Consider the following 14,964-nt stretch of genomic DNA (forward strand, 5'->3'; position numbering starts at 1 on the left):
TGTTATTAAACTCATAAATAAGAAGAAATGTACATGTGCATGTAATACTGTAATAAATATTGCATAACGTAAATAGAAACAAAATCAATGTTGTTTTAACCTCCCTTAATTTCCTGATGCTGGCTTTATTGTCGGAAGGGGCATCATGAGTCGCAAAAATTGCAGACACACGGGGGCACGCACACACACAGACACACGGGGGCACGCGCACGTGCACACGCAGACACATGGGGGCACGCGCACGCATGCACAGACACACGGGGGTGTGCGCACGCATGCACAGACACACGGGGGTGTGCGCACGCATGCACAGACACACGGGGGTACGCGCACGCATGCACAGATACACGGGGGCACGTGTACACGCAGACATACGGGGGCATGCGCACGTGCACACGCAGACACACGGGGGCACGCGCACGCATGCGCACACACACAGACACACGGGGGCACGTACACACATTCACACATAGACACACGGGCGCACGCATGCACACACACAGACATAAATAACAACAACAATCGCCTTTATAGCCTAAACAGACTGTTGGGGCAAGTGCTGTTAGCAAGCAGCGCCTCTGAAGACCGGCACAGCACACGAGGGGTTTGGTGGCCAGCACCATACCTGGCCGAGTCGACACAAGGGTGGCCCAGAACTCATTCAGATAATCGTCCCTCGTGTTGGTAGTGAGTGGGAATCGATCAAACTCGGGTTGCTGGGTTGCTTGCGCAGTGCGCTAACCATTGCATGAACACTCCCCAAACACACACACACGGAGGGTCGTGCGCGCACACACGTACATTCACTTTCACTCACACACACATGTGCGCGTGCATACACGCAAAAACACTCCCTCCCAGCACAAGGCATACTCATTACATCTCGCGGAGGATCATTCTGCTGAACAAAATAGTTCCGTGGTTCAGTTTAAAAGTGCAAGTTCGCATTTCTCAGAATATGTTAAAACATAAATATCTCATAGGAGCTGGTTCGTAAGTGCAGATGTCCGTGAGTCGGTCGTTCGTAAATCGAGGACTATATTGTATTAATGTATATTAAAAATTACGTAACTTTGTATGCTCACTACAGTTTGGCAGGAGGAGCTGCCACGGGCCTTTCTCTGCCTGCAGGCGCTGAGTGCACAAATTCAGCTTCAATGTAGCACACAGATTTGGATTCAGTGAATCCTTAATATGTCCTAAAACAGCATCGAATCAGAATCTGGCATCAGATTCACCCCATGCCTAATTAAAACTCAACAGGCTTTTGTTCGGCAATAACGTATGTTTGACTTAAAAAACATCTGTTGACAGTAAATAATTAATTACACATCTATGAACTAATTAGTAAAAGGTTTCGAGTGGTAACCAGTCACACAAGTCCAGTGTGTAACGCGCTGATCCCCTCTCCAGGTACGCCTCGTCCTCGGACCGCATGAGTGAGACGATCACCCCCACGACAGCAGCTAAAGCTCCCATCGGCCAGAGGAGCGGCCTCAGCCCCCTGGACGTGCTTAGGGTGCAGCGCAAGTACCAATCGGTTTGTTACCGACACCTCCGGCCTGATTCCGCGTTTGCAATCTTTTTGCACAGTTTCTGAGTATAAAGGCCAGTAACAAATAGTACGATTGAAGGTTTAATATATTATATAATGCCAACCTTGAATTTACCAGGTTTACAAGAATGTGTGCAAAGGGACCAAAAAGGATGAAATTCCACAGTCAATGAGTGTGAGGGAAGAAAGAGATGTATAAGTCATTTAACCTGCAGTGTGGTGGTTGAATAGTGTGGATGAGATGAAACAATCTGGCTGTTAAACTCAGCATGGGTGGAGGAATTATCAAGTGAAAGTAATCATGATTTTAACGATATCATAATTATAAGGAGGAAATTAATTGATGGTAAGCAGCCAATATGACTGCTTGCATTGAATTATGTCCAGTGCACTGAGGTCGGAACTGGGTCCTGTACGGCAGATGTGACGACAGGATTCCAACTTAGGCAAATTTTGTGCTTTGTGTAGTCGTAATAATTGTGAGGAATTCAATAAGGCTTTGGCGCAGATAAGAAAATCAAATTTCGATGCCTCCTTAGCCATATTAGTAATATAGCCATTCCATGACAGGTCACATGAGACTATTACGTCAAGCAGATTAATGTTTAATACATGCACATTGGGCAGTGAATAATATATTACCTTCAGCTTGTGATTTAAGTGGTGCATGAAGTGCCCCGTTCCGCAAAGTAGTGGATCATACGATGAATGGAATATAACTCATTTATAAATAGAAGAAATACAGTAATTCTAGAGACAAAACAGATCCTTGAATAACACCGGACTTCATGGTGAAGGTATCAGATTGTCTACCATCAACTACTGCAGTGCTTCGCAACTGGTTTGCCTTCTCGCACAGATCTGCCACTCAAAGTTCTACTACCGCTCCCCACACTCACACAGATACTGAGACACAGGCTCAAAGAGACACACAGGCACGGAGACACATAGGCACGGAGACACTCACCCAGATATGAATACACTTGTGCAGTGTGGCAAATTATTGTCACGGATTTTGGCAATTTCCACTTGAATTCATTGTTATCGGTAACATCAGTGTAAGCAAGGGATGTCAATTCTGCTTCAGCTACAAAGCATTTCCACCCACCCAGGCCTACAGTGTTTGAGTTTATTTGATTTGTTACATGGGCTACATGGATGGTCCTGTTCAGTCCGTTACCTAGCTATTTCACAAGGGAGATTTGTGGTGCGTGAGCACAGCAGCAACTAAACAAAAAGATAAACATTAATCTTGCAGAGAATTAGTTCAGGGTCTTAAAAAATGTTGCACAATGAGCAAACGAGGTATTTGAGGTGTCAGTTTGGGGAGGAATATAAGGCTTCAACCGCGACGGATGGACAAACCACCGGCGACGGCCCACCCATATCCGTACGCAGTACGGCCGTTTGACCTCAACCACTTCCACGGGACCTTGCCACGGCCGATGCAATTTAGGGGACGTTCCCAACGGCACCTGCGGGCAGTGCAACCATGCCCGGTCCCCTATGGCCCAATGCAGCATATGGTCATGCCGCCCTGTATTCCGTTCGTTAGCCGCCTGCGCTTTGGCGGTGTTTGCCTTGGCCGCTTCACGTGCTGCTAAAACGTGCTTTAGCATAATTTGCAGGGGTGTAGGGAAGATCGTTTTACCCTTGTTCTATGACAGACGCAATTTAACCTCCATGGAAGGTTCATTTTCTCTTCCATACATGTGTAATGAGAGAGTACACAGACGGACGCCGACCGGCTTGATAGGCTCCGCTGCATCAGTCATAATCCAATCAGGATGAGTGGGTTCGTCTGGGCCTAAGTTGGGCGGAGCTCAAGGATGCTCGTGGGAATTATCGAGAAGGTTCGAGAGGGGGCATGGCTAGAGGCGGGGACTGGATAGGGATATAAGGGGAAGCCGGTAGGGGCTCGGGGTCAGTGTGAGAAACCTGGAAGCGGAACGGCATCTTGTCCTCTTAGCACGCCAGCAGCCACGTGGCAGGCCGAGGGTCGACTCCTTGCGCGCCGTCAGCCAGCGGTGTGCAGGAGTCGGAGAGAGAGAGTGAGAGAACCGCGCGCAGGAAGAAGTCAACGCGTGCGCGTGCGGGAGGTGAGAGCGGGACCACCTGGGAAGGAGCGTGGAGCTGTACAGCAACATCGAAATAAAGAAAGAAAGACACCAGCCAACAATCGCCGTCGAAGTGTTTTATTTCAACTGGTGCCAGAAGTGGTTTTTGAAACGGGACAACGCGACGAAGTGCAAGGATGTCCAAGCATCTCAAGAAAAAGAACCCACAGAATCCACCTCCAATGACGATAACGACTTGCTCACTCAGGACCTGCCGACCCCGGGTGCCGTGGACCCGGTTACTGTAACCACGGCTGGTGCGGTCATGGCACCGAAGAAGGACGTCGGGGCAGATGCGTCTTCGTCTCCGCGTGCGGATGACGGCTGGCGGCATGTTGCAGAGCAGCTCGACTTTCTCCGCACGGTTCTGCTCCAGCTCCTGATGCTGGTAGCGTCGCCTGTGGCGCCAGGACGGCCACAGGACGTGCCGCTGAGTGGTGACGAGCAGGTCTCTCTTTTTGGGGGCCTCGGATGGTCCCTTCATGCAGTCCACGGCCGCCATTACGGCCGCAGAGCGGCCATCCGCCATTACGACCGTGGTGGACGCCACGTGGCGGGAGGCCGCCATCTTCGGCGCAGCTGCGGGGGCACAATCGGACCCCGCCATTTCGCCGGAGCTGCGTGGCGCGCTGCCGGGCGGGACTAAGCCGCCGGAGGCGGCGGAACGGGGTGCAGCCATCGTCTCCCCCACATCAAAGAATTCATCGCAGGCGGCGACTGGAGTGCTTTTGCATGGCGGTTCGAGTCGGCATTCCGTTCTGTGCGGTGGACGGAGGAGGAGGCTTTGGTTGCTCTGCCTACCCTTCTCGAGGACGTGTCGCTAGCGGTGTTCCGCTCCATTCCTTCCAACAAAAAGATGACATTGAAGAACGCGTTTGCCGAGATGGCTGAAGTATACGAGCCACCTTCAGATACCCAGCGGAAGTTTATGCTTCATAGGCGGGGGGGTAATGAATTTCCCCTTGCCTACCGGGGTGCTCTGTTGGCGCTTGCGATGGCTGCTTACCCTGACGCCAAGCCTGAGGTGCTCGACCCTCTCATCTTGGGCAAGATGCTTGAGTTGGCAAAGGACATTGGCATTACATTGCCGGTGTGCGGTCATGAGCCGCTGACGTCCAGATGGACCGCTAGATGCCTCAACGTGCAGGACAACTTGCAGCGTTGGGCACAGATGGCTGCCTGGTCGGGGGACCCGGCTCGAGACGGCGGGCCGAAGGGATGGTCGCCATCGAAGGTCGTCCACATCCCGGACGACATGAGGGATGGGAATCTGGCTGCCGCCGCTCCTCGCTGGTATTCACGGAGAAGGCCGGATTCGCGTCGCGAGGGGTCCTTCAATTTGCGCGGGGCCGACGACGGGGCTACTCGACGGGCTGCCGTAACGTGTTTCAGGTGTGGACGCTTGGACCACTTTGCCCGGGATTGCCAGGGTTGCCCTTGTCCTCCACTGCCTCCCGCTGCTCCGGCTCCAGCTCCAGCACCGACTCCTCCGTTGGTGGACCACAACCCCGGCCAGACGAGGGGTCCTTGAGGACTCCTTTTGCTGCTGAGGACCCCGCTCGGGCCAGCCCTTCACCGGCCGCGTTCGCCGCCACACCATCCGCACTCCTGCCTTTCACTGTGTCGGAGTCAGCAGGGCCTCACGTCAATGCCGGAGATGGTCTGGCGTCGCGTACTCATTCCAAATCGTTCCTATTTCGTTAACTTTGTTACCTGTTGCTCTTGTTATTACGCTCGTTGCATCCGATTCATGCATTCTGTTCTTGTTATTCTCTCCGGGATTCGTGGTATCTCCCTCACATTACCGCCTTACCTCATTCCTAGCTGGAACGCTAGTCTTTTACACCAGGGGGGGTGATGTAATGAGAGAGTACACCGACGGACGCCGAAAGACTGGATAGGCTCCGCTGCATCAGTCATAAGCCAATCAGGATGAGTGGATTTTGATTTAAAGCTTTCGTGACTGCAGGGATTCATCTTCTTGGTTCTTTCGGTAAAGTCAAGTAGAAGAGAAATAATAAAATAATAAAAATAAAACATAAAATAATTCTCACGACGTTTCGGCCATAACGCAAGCAGCCGTCCTCAGGTGAAAACCAAGTCTGTCGAGGCGACAGAGTCTGAATGAAACAGCACCATGCTTGGAGCATATATTTAAGCTGGGTTGGAAGGGGGGGGGAAAGGGCGCCTTGACAAAAGAATTTGCATATGAAGAGGAATTTAGCACATTTATGGGAAATGCAGGTATGTGATTAGTACTACTTATGCCCGTGCATTATGCAGGATTAGCAGCATCAAAGGGAGGGGATATGGGAAATGCAGGTATGTGATTAGTACTACTTATGCCCATGCATTATGCAGGATTAGCAACATCAAAGGGAGGGGATATGGGAAATGCAGGTATGTGATTAGTACTACATATGCCCGTGCATTATGCAGGATTAGCAGCATCAAAGGGAGGGGATAGGGGTAGCATTAATAAAGGGAAGGAGTGTTAATAGTATGTAGCTGCAGTAACTAAAAGCACCACGTAAACTACATAGTATCATCAGTATACTAAATATACTCTACAATAAGCTGAGTTACTAACAGTAAGTAATACATTACAATTCTACGTCGTAAAAAATATAATATGCTTCCATTTAAACTGTATTCTCTTACATCACACGAGTCTATACCGTACTATATACTGCCATAGACAAACCCAACATTAAATTATATACTGTATTGCTATAAACCACTATGTATTATTCTACCCACCCTAATGTATATCACACTGCTGTATATTCACTATACAATTACGATACTATATATTACTTTGTACATTGTATTAAGCATATCAATTTAATACTATTTGTTATTATACACTGTACCATTGACCGTCGTGTGAAAGATACTAAGAGGAAGCAACGAAATATGTCAATGGGAGAGTAGTGAAAGAAACTTGCAGCGGGGCAAAGAATCCATTCCCTGCAGTCTGAAACTCACCATAAACGTGAACACAATCAGTTAAGATCCGAAATGGTTTATTACGTCCTTCCAATGATTGCTAAGCCAGAATCCATTTTCTCGGTTGAAATTGTCTCTGTGTTTGTATATGTGGATCGCCTCATGAACGAATCTCTCATGGTAGCCAGATGGCTTGCAGAGAACCTCTGTCTTGGAGAAGTCAATAGCATGTGAGCCCACTGAATTGTAACAGTGATCTGCCACGGCTGAGGTGTTTGTCCTACCGTGTTTCAAGTCTGCTTTATGCTCACGGATGCGGTCCGAGACATGTCGTTTGGTTTCTCCAATGTAACTGCTACCACAGAGGCAACTTAGTTTGTAGACGCCAGGGTACTGTATGTCTGGAACCACATATTTTACAGACGGGACCAGATCACGGATTTTATGTACTGTGTTGAATTGGACCTGGATCTTGTGTTTTATCAGGATTTTGGAGATCTTTTTTGTGACCCCAGCAATGTAGGGTAAGGTGATGGTTTTGAAAGGCTCATCAACAGGATCCTTCTTGATGGTTGGAGTGATGGCTTTGCGGATTGTGTAGTCGGAGTAACCATTAGCCTTAAGAGCTTGGCGTGCGTGTTTGAGTTCACTGGCAATGTGTTCCTGGTCGGATATGCATTGGGCTCTATGGTATAGAGTCTTAATGAGGGAATTCTTCTGGGATGGATGGTGGTGGGAATCTGGTTTTAGGTAAGCATCCGTATGGGTGGCTTTCCTGTAGACAGAGTGGCTCATTGAACCATCAGGTCTCCTTTTAATTAGGACATCCAAAAAGGGTAGCTTGCCATCTTTTTCGACTTCTGTAGGGGTGTTAGAGAGAGAGCCGTTATGCATGGCAGCTTATGGGAAACAAACACAGTGGGCGGGGCTACGTGAGTGCACGGGGGGGGGGTGCTCTCAACGACGTCCGCACCAGGCAGCCCGGGGCCCCACCCCTCAGCGGGGGTTGAGTATAAAGGGGGATGTGTCAGAGGGCTCGGGGCAGAATGTTAAAGCTAAACCAGTGAAGACCGAAGATCGTCTAGCTAGAGCCCTGGACTCCCCTGGGACGCCGCCCTTGTCAGGGCCGTGCAGGACCGAGCCAGCGGTGTGGTCCCGAGAACCAGAGCTAGTGCTCTGGGACTCCGGGTACCGTAGCCCGACTTACCAGTGTCGGGCCAGACAGCCTCCCCTAGCCCGTTAGTGGAGGACTAGGAGGCAGGTCAGAGATAGCTAGCAGTGTATTCCCAGCGAGCCGGGTGAGGGGGCCGATACCCCTTCCAGTATTGTATGTCCGCGGTTGTGACAACTGTTGCGGAATAAATACGTGTGCCTCAACCCCGGGTGTCCAAGAGTCCTCAACGGTATTACACTTCCATGGTGAATCTGATGGCTGTGTGTATGGAATTGATGTGGTCGAGAAATTGGTCTAGAGCAGGCTGGCCATGTGGCCGGATGACAAAAGTGTCATCTACGTACCTCTTCCATAAGGTCGGGCGTAGAGTGGCAGTCTGGATGGCGTCAGTCTCAAATTTCTCCATGAAAACGTTGGCTACAACCGGAGATAGGGGGGAGCCCATTGGGGTGCCCTCAGTTTGTTTGTTGAAAGTTCCATTCCAGGTGAAGTATGTATAGGTTAAGCAGTGTCTCACCAGGGGGGGTACTCCAGTATTCAGTCCTTGATGAACCAAGTCTTCAATGATTACGATGGTGTCAGGTACATAAAGCAGACCTGAAACACGGTAGGACAAACACCTCAGCCGTGGCAGATCACTGTTACAATTCAGTGGGCTCACATGACATTTACTTCTCCAAGACAGAGGTTCTCTGCAAGCCATCTGGCTACCATGAGAGATTCGTTCATGAGGCAATCCACATATACAAACACAGAGACAATTTCAACCGAGAAGATGGATTCTGGCTCAGCAATCATTGGAAGGACGTAATAAACCATTTCAGATCTTAACTGATTGTTGTTCACGTTTACGGTGACTTTCAGACCGCAGTCCACTCACTGGCATTGACTGTGTATCTTGTGTTCTCCACAGGGAATGCATTATTTGCTCCGCTGCGGGTCTCCTTCCACCGCTCTCCCATTGACATGTTTCGTTGCTTCTACATACTATTAACATTCCCTCCCTTTGTTAATGCTACCCCCTACCCCTCCCTTTGATGCTGCTAATCCTGCATAATGCATGGGCATAATATGACTTTGAAACCCCCCCGCCTACCTCCTACGCATTTCCCATAAATATGCTAAATTCCTCTTGATATGTAAATTCTTTTGTCAAGGCGCTCTTCTTCCACCTCCAACCCAGCTTATATATACGCTCCAAGCTTGGCAGTGTTTCATTCTTCACCTGAAGACGGCTGCTTGCGTTGTAGCCGAAATGTCGTGAGAATTATTTTATTATGTTTTATTTTTATTATTTTATTTCTTCCCTTCTACGTGACTTTACCGAAAGAACCAAGAAGACAGGTCAGTAGAGTTTAGTACCGCAGAGGTGGTTTTTCCAGTGAAAGGCCGTAGGATTTCAGACAAAAAACGAGCCAGGTTGTAGGTGGGGGAGTTGATAGTAGAGACAATGGAACGAAGAGGTGTATCTTCTTTATGTATCTTTGGCAAGCCGTATAATCTTGGTGGCCTGGCTGCAGAAGGTTTCAATGAGAACGGTTTGGTCTGATCAATTAATGCGGTTGAATCAGAAATAATTTTGTTGGTTTTAGTGACGAGGCTGTTGGTGGGGTCTCTTTTTACCAGCAAAATTATTTCTGATTCAACCGCATTAATTGATCAGACCACGCCGTCAGCCAGCGCTGCGCAGGAGCGGAGAGAGAGAGTGAGAGAGCCGCGCGCGGGAGGAGAGAGCAGAACCACCCGGGAGCGAGCGTGGAGCTGTACAGAAACATCGAAATAAAGAAAGAAAGACACCAGCCAACAATCGTCGTTGAAGTATTTTATTACACATGAGAAAAAACGGCGAAAATCCCGTGAAAGCATGGGGAGCCATCCTGTATGCTACCAGGACTCCTGGAACATTCAGATCCCAATCAGTTGGAGCTGCACTAACCGCCTGACAGAGCATGGATGTCAGGGTTCTATGCAGGCGTTCCACCATCCCGTCCGTCTGGGGATGGTATGACGACGTTCTAATCTTCCTAGTGCCCAGCGTGTCACAAACTTCGCGTAGCAGCTACGAAGAAAAATTCCGCCCCTGATCCGTGAAAAGCTGCTTGGGAGCCCTTTTATCCATTACACATCCATGAAAAAACGCCTCGGTAATAGAAGCTCTCGACTGGTCGGACAACGGTCAGGCCATCGGCCAGCACAAAAAATATTCAACACCAACCAGGAGAAACGTATTCCCTTTCTGCGCTGTCACCCAGCGCGACCACCTCGGCGGGCTCCCCTTCATCAAGCGCTGCTATGACGACCGCAGGCCCCGCCGCCGGAGGTTTACAACGACCCGCGCCGGATGAACACGCACAACTCGCCTTTTGGGGCAGGCGGGATAATGTGTCAGCGTTGCAATGCTGCACCCCTTTATGGTATATCACGTGGAACGATTACTCCTGGAGAATTTCCAGCCAGCGTGAGAGCTGGCCGGAAGGTTGGTCCACTCGCAGGGAGTACTGAAGGGCCGCATGATTCTTGCAAACAATAAATTATCTGCCGTAGAGATAAGGCCTATACTGTTGTACAAAGTACACCATGGCCAATAGTTCCCTGCGGGTAACACAGTCGCGGTGTTCCGCAGCAGACAAAATGCGGCTGCCATACGCAACAGCATGGGTCCTATACCCATGTCACTAGCATCCGTGTCGAGAACAAACGGCAGGGAAAAATCCGGATAGTTGAGTGGGGGCGCGTTGGATAGGTGCTCACGAAGGGCTACAAACGCAGCCTTCTCCACTCCCCACTTGAATCTCTGGTTCTTGGCCGTCAGAGCATGTCGGAGCTTAGCCACTGTAGCATACTGTGGCACGAATCTGCGATAGTACGACGCAAACCCAATGAAGTGACGTACCTCACCCACGGATTGGGGGTCGGCCAATCTCGCTATTTCGTTCAAACTAATGATGTGACCCAAGTAACGTACGTAAGTTTGCAGCAAATTTCAATTAGCGGGCTTCAATTTCAGATTAGCCGATCGCATCCTAACAAACACAGATCACAACCGCTGGAGGTGTTCTTCAAAAGTGCTGCTGAACACGATAATATCATCTAAATAGATGAGGCAGGAGTCCCACTGCGGGCCAGCCAAAACAAGTTCCATAAGCTGCTGAAAGGTGGCCGGGGCCGAATGCAATCCCATCGGGAGACAATTAAATTGGAAGAGTCTCTGGGGCATGCGGAACGCGGTCTTAGGCTTTGACAACTCCTCAAGGGGAAGTTGCCAAAACCCTGATAATAAGTGGAGCATAGACAAAAAACGCGCACCGGACAATGTGTCCAGGGAGCATCCATGCGTGTGAGTGGGTACGCGTCAGGCACCGAGACCTTATTTAACTTACAAAAATCTACACAAAACCTAAGACTGCCATCATGATTCTTAACCAGCACCACGGGTGCTCCCCATGGGCTGGTAGAAGGAGAAATGATATAGGCGGCTAAACATCTCATCCACCGCCTGTTGCACATGCTCTTTCTCCAGTGGACTCAACTGATATGAGTTCTGACGAATCGGGCCAGCGTCGCCCGTATCAATGCGGTGTTGCAACAGGGAGGTACGGCCGATATCAAATTTACTTTTACTAAACACATCCAAAAACTCGCGTAGCAGCGACCGTAATTCTCCTCGCTGCACCGGGGACAACTTCGGGTTTTCCTGACACAACGCCTCTGCCCACGACTCTATAGTAGTATCTCCTTACTCCTGACTTTGTGCGAGCTCCTGTGAGTCAGCATTTCCGCGCATGTGCAGATGCATGCTTTGGCGCCGCGATAAGTGTAGTAATATAATAATAAATAGTAATACATTGTTAATTTAACTACTTTACATTTTACGGATGGGAAAAACATGTAGCGATTTTTCGTCTGGCGGCTTATTGTGTCGTATGTGTGTATTTTGTTGAAACGTAAATCCAGAAGTTTGTCAGTTAAAAGCATTCCAAGGCATGTGCAGACAGACAGACAGTGAAACAGACAGAGAGACACAGACAAAAAAATACGTTTATAGGTAAGATAACAGACCCAGATTCAACCCTTTTTGGAGGAAATTTAGTTGTCCAGATTATTTTTAAACACCTTTGGCACACAACCTGGATGGATGATTATCAACTGAACAGGAAGCCGGTTTCTTGCAAGCGAACTTTACCAAGTCGAGTTTTGCTTGACGGACGTTTACATTCATTCCTTGTAGCCATTTACATGGCAAGAGATGATAGAGACAGTGACACTATCTCGTTAATTACTTATTTAGAAGAGACTGTTGGTGGGAAATTAAGGTTGCACCATAGTGGAGAGTTAATTTCCCTAAAAGTGCTGAAATTATGATGAAGGTTAACATAACGACTGGAATTATAGCCGAAAGTGGTTGTTCACCAAGGATACGTGTTCATCAGCCCTTGCACCATCAGCCCATGCACCAAACCATGATCATGTGAAGCTCAGAGCCTCACAAAGAGGATCTACAACTATTTAGTTCAGAGTACTTTTGAGGACACCGATGGTAAGGTGGGACACTTGAAAGTTTCACCCCTGTGTAACATCCTGTCTGTTTATTCGTGGTTGAGGGGAGTGACCATGGTCAGGTTTATAACTGATTTTACAACTGTATGTTGCTACTTCAATGAAGGTAGTAGTGTCCTTTGGAACAATCACAACATTCCTCTCAACTTTTAATGATATGAGCCAGGAAGGTAATAGACTGGGAAGATAATTTTCAATAAAGGAAATGCATAATTTAAAATTGCCTGATGCCCAAATGTAAAATGTAACCCTTCTTGGAACTCCCCAACCCAGAAAGGTCCTTGTGACCATTGATACCCTATATTTACCACTTTCATATTAGTCATGGTGATTTTCTTCCATGTCAGAGATTATGTCCACCCTGCACAACCGTTTTCGCTGAATTATGTCGAAAACACTTGCATGCTCTGCTCCACAGTCTCCATTGCTTACTTATCCTGGTCTTGCCATGAAATTCCTAGAATCCGTCACAGAGAACTTGTGCTAAAAAGCATTTTTTTTCTGATGTAATTCCAGCTTTCATATTCATGCAGTGCTACAGATAGCACTCGCACCTCAAATGCCCTTTTCTTTACACTCAAACTTACCTCTCTTCTCGAAGTGGTTTCCATAGGCTGTCAAAAACCTGCCCTGCAAGAGCAAAATACCCTCTTGACCTCCTTCTCACTGCCTCCAGGATAATGGACATTATTGTCTATATATACAGTGTCCTCTACTACCTCAGCCTTCTCTCTTACTGTCAATTGCGATCCCACTATAGGGGGCCCGATTTTTACTACTGCCATTAACTTTGTCTTAAGAAGCTTTAGACCCCAACGCCTCAGATCGCTAACAGTTGCACAGTTTCAGCCAAAGTCCTAGCAACAAATCTGCAGCATATATTTACTCCAAGTCCTTTATTTATACCTGGGTATAGTGATGTGCTAACACCATTCAGGATTTTAGTGAATATGTAGTGTCATCTGTGCGGGCGGGTGGCGTGTGTAGCACACAGTCAGCGGGAGACGAGGTGGTCGCAGGAGGCACCGCTCTGACCTTTTATTGTTGTTGCCGAGCGCACACCACCGTTTGGGCCCCTTCTCTCTCCCACACACGACCCTGCTGCCGCACGCCCCATCCCAGACATGACCCTGTCTCCGTTGCACCGACGGCATTGACGGGGACAGCCAACTACTTTCTGGCCATGCAATGATTGGATGAAGGCAGCAGTGATGAGGGCGGCGCCGACGACAGTGACGACGAGATGAGTCCAATCCCAGAACCGGCAGCCCAGAGCTCTCGCTCTCTGCTGCTTATATTCCCCTCGGCACGGCTTGGCTCCGCCCGAGCTGCGCCTCCCTTCTAGAACCCTCTGAGGGTTCCGGGGCTTCCACACGAGGTCTACCATGACCCTTGCCCCAGTTCCTCCGTCCTGCCGGCACACCCGCGTATATGCTCAGCGGCATATGCGCTAAGTGTCCACCTGCAGTTGCTGTTGCTGTCCAACAGTCAGCGCTATGTCACAAAAAATGCATAGTCAAGCACACCATTAAAGAGTGTGGGAGACAAAATACAACTTTAAGAAACACTGGTTCCCTACATCAAATCACCCAGACGTCCCACCTTATATTTATGCACAGGCCTGAACTCAGTATACAGGTTTAGAAGCAGCCAGCTTATCTTACCTGGTATAGGGATATCCTTCCCATATTCTCAACTCTTCTCTATGAGCTGTCTTACTGTAAAGAACTGATCACTACATACCCTCCCTACTTCATCTAAATCAACACAGATTTGCCATTTAGATATTTGCCTATGTGATTAAGATAAAGTACACTGTAGGATTAAAGTTGAATTTGCAATTTTGATTATATAAGTGTTCCTTATGGATGGATCTCTTTGTGTTAAAATAAATTACAATTCACATTCAGTGACTGATAATATCCTTCGTCCTATATGTTGTTTATACATGCAGTGTTTTCTTTCAGAACCTGGCTGGCATTCCACATGACAACGCCTTGAAGGATGCTCTTGCTAAGGTATGGAGGTGAAGATGGAGGGAGCAAATACAAGTTATAGGATTGAACCCGGGTGTGGGGATTAGGAGTTTAGAGTGCATTTACAAGTACAGATATTTTGCCCATCCACTGCTGGATGAGGGCTTACTCACACCGTGTGGGTCATGGGGGTAATTTGTCCGTACTTCATACTGATAGAGGTGGTAAATGTGATGTCGTCACTGTGAGCCAATCAGGTGCGAAGACCAGAGGGTGTTAATGTAGTCATATAATTTGAAATGGATATATACTATTACTCTTTGGTTCTTTCAGTAAAGTCACGTAGTTAAAAATAAAATAATAAAATAAAACAAATCAAAATAGCAGTCACGAAAGCTTAAAATCAAGAATATATACTATTAGTTGTTTTCGATTATGTTAATCTAATCTTGATTTGAAGCTTTCGTGACTGCAGGAATCCATACTCTTTGGTTCTTTCGGTAAAGTCACGTAGGTAGAAGAAATATGTATCACGACGTTTCGATCGAAACACATACAGTTTTTTCTGCCTGGGGACGACCACTTGTGTTGTGATCGAAACGTCGTGATATATAATTTTTTATTTTATTTTTCTAC

General features: G+C 48.1%; 1 protein-coding gene across 1 annotated transcript in view; it reads right to left on the bottom strand.

The window, feature by feature from the left end:
* Positions 1 to 3,426: 3,426 nt before the first annotated feature.
* LOC144947785 (uncharacterized) overlaps positions 3,427 to 14,964 on the bottom strand; it is a 131,475-nt gene continuing 119,937 nt past the window's right edge. The window contains exons 3-7 of the mRNA XM_078877142.1: positions 13,663 to 13,763; positions 10,463 to 10,650; positions 5,099 to 5,290; positions 3,945 to 4,251; positions 3,427 to 3,439 (exon numbers count right to left, since the gene is read on the bottom strand). Coding sequence (XP_078733268.1) covers positions 3,427 to 3,439; positions 3,945 to 4,251; positions 5,099 to 5,290; positions 10,463 to 10,650; positions 13,663 to 13,763 — 801 coding nt within the window. The remainder of the gene's footprint in view (positions 3,440 to 3,944; positions 4,252 to 5,098; positions 5,291 to 10,462; positions 10,651 to 13,662; positions 13,764 to 14,964) is intronic.

This window comes from Lampetra fluviatilis, chromosome 3, assembly GCF_964198595.1.
Source record: "Lampetra fluviatilis chromosome 3, kcLamFluv1.1, whole genome shotgun sequence".
NCBI lineage: Eukaryota > Metazoa > Chordata > Hyperoartia > Petromyzontiformes > Petromyzontidae > Lampetra > Lampetra fluviatilis.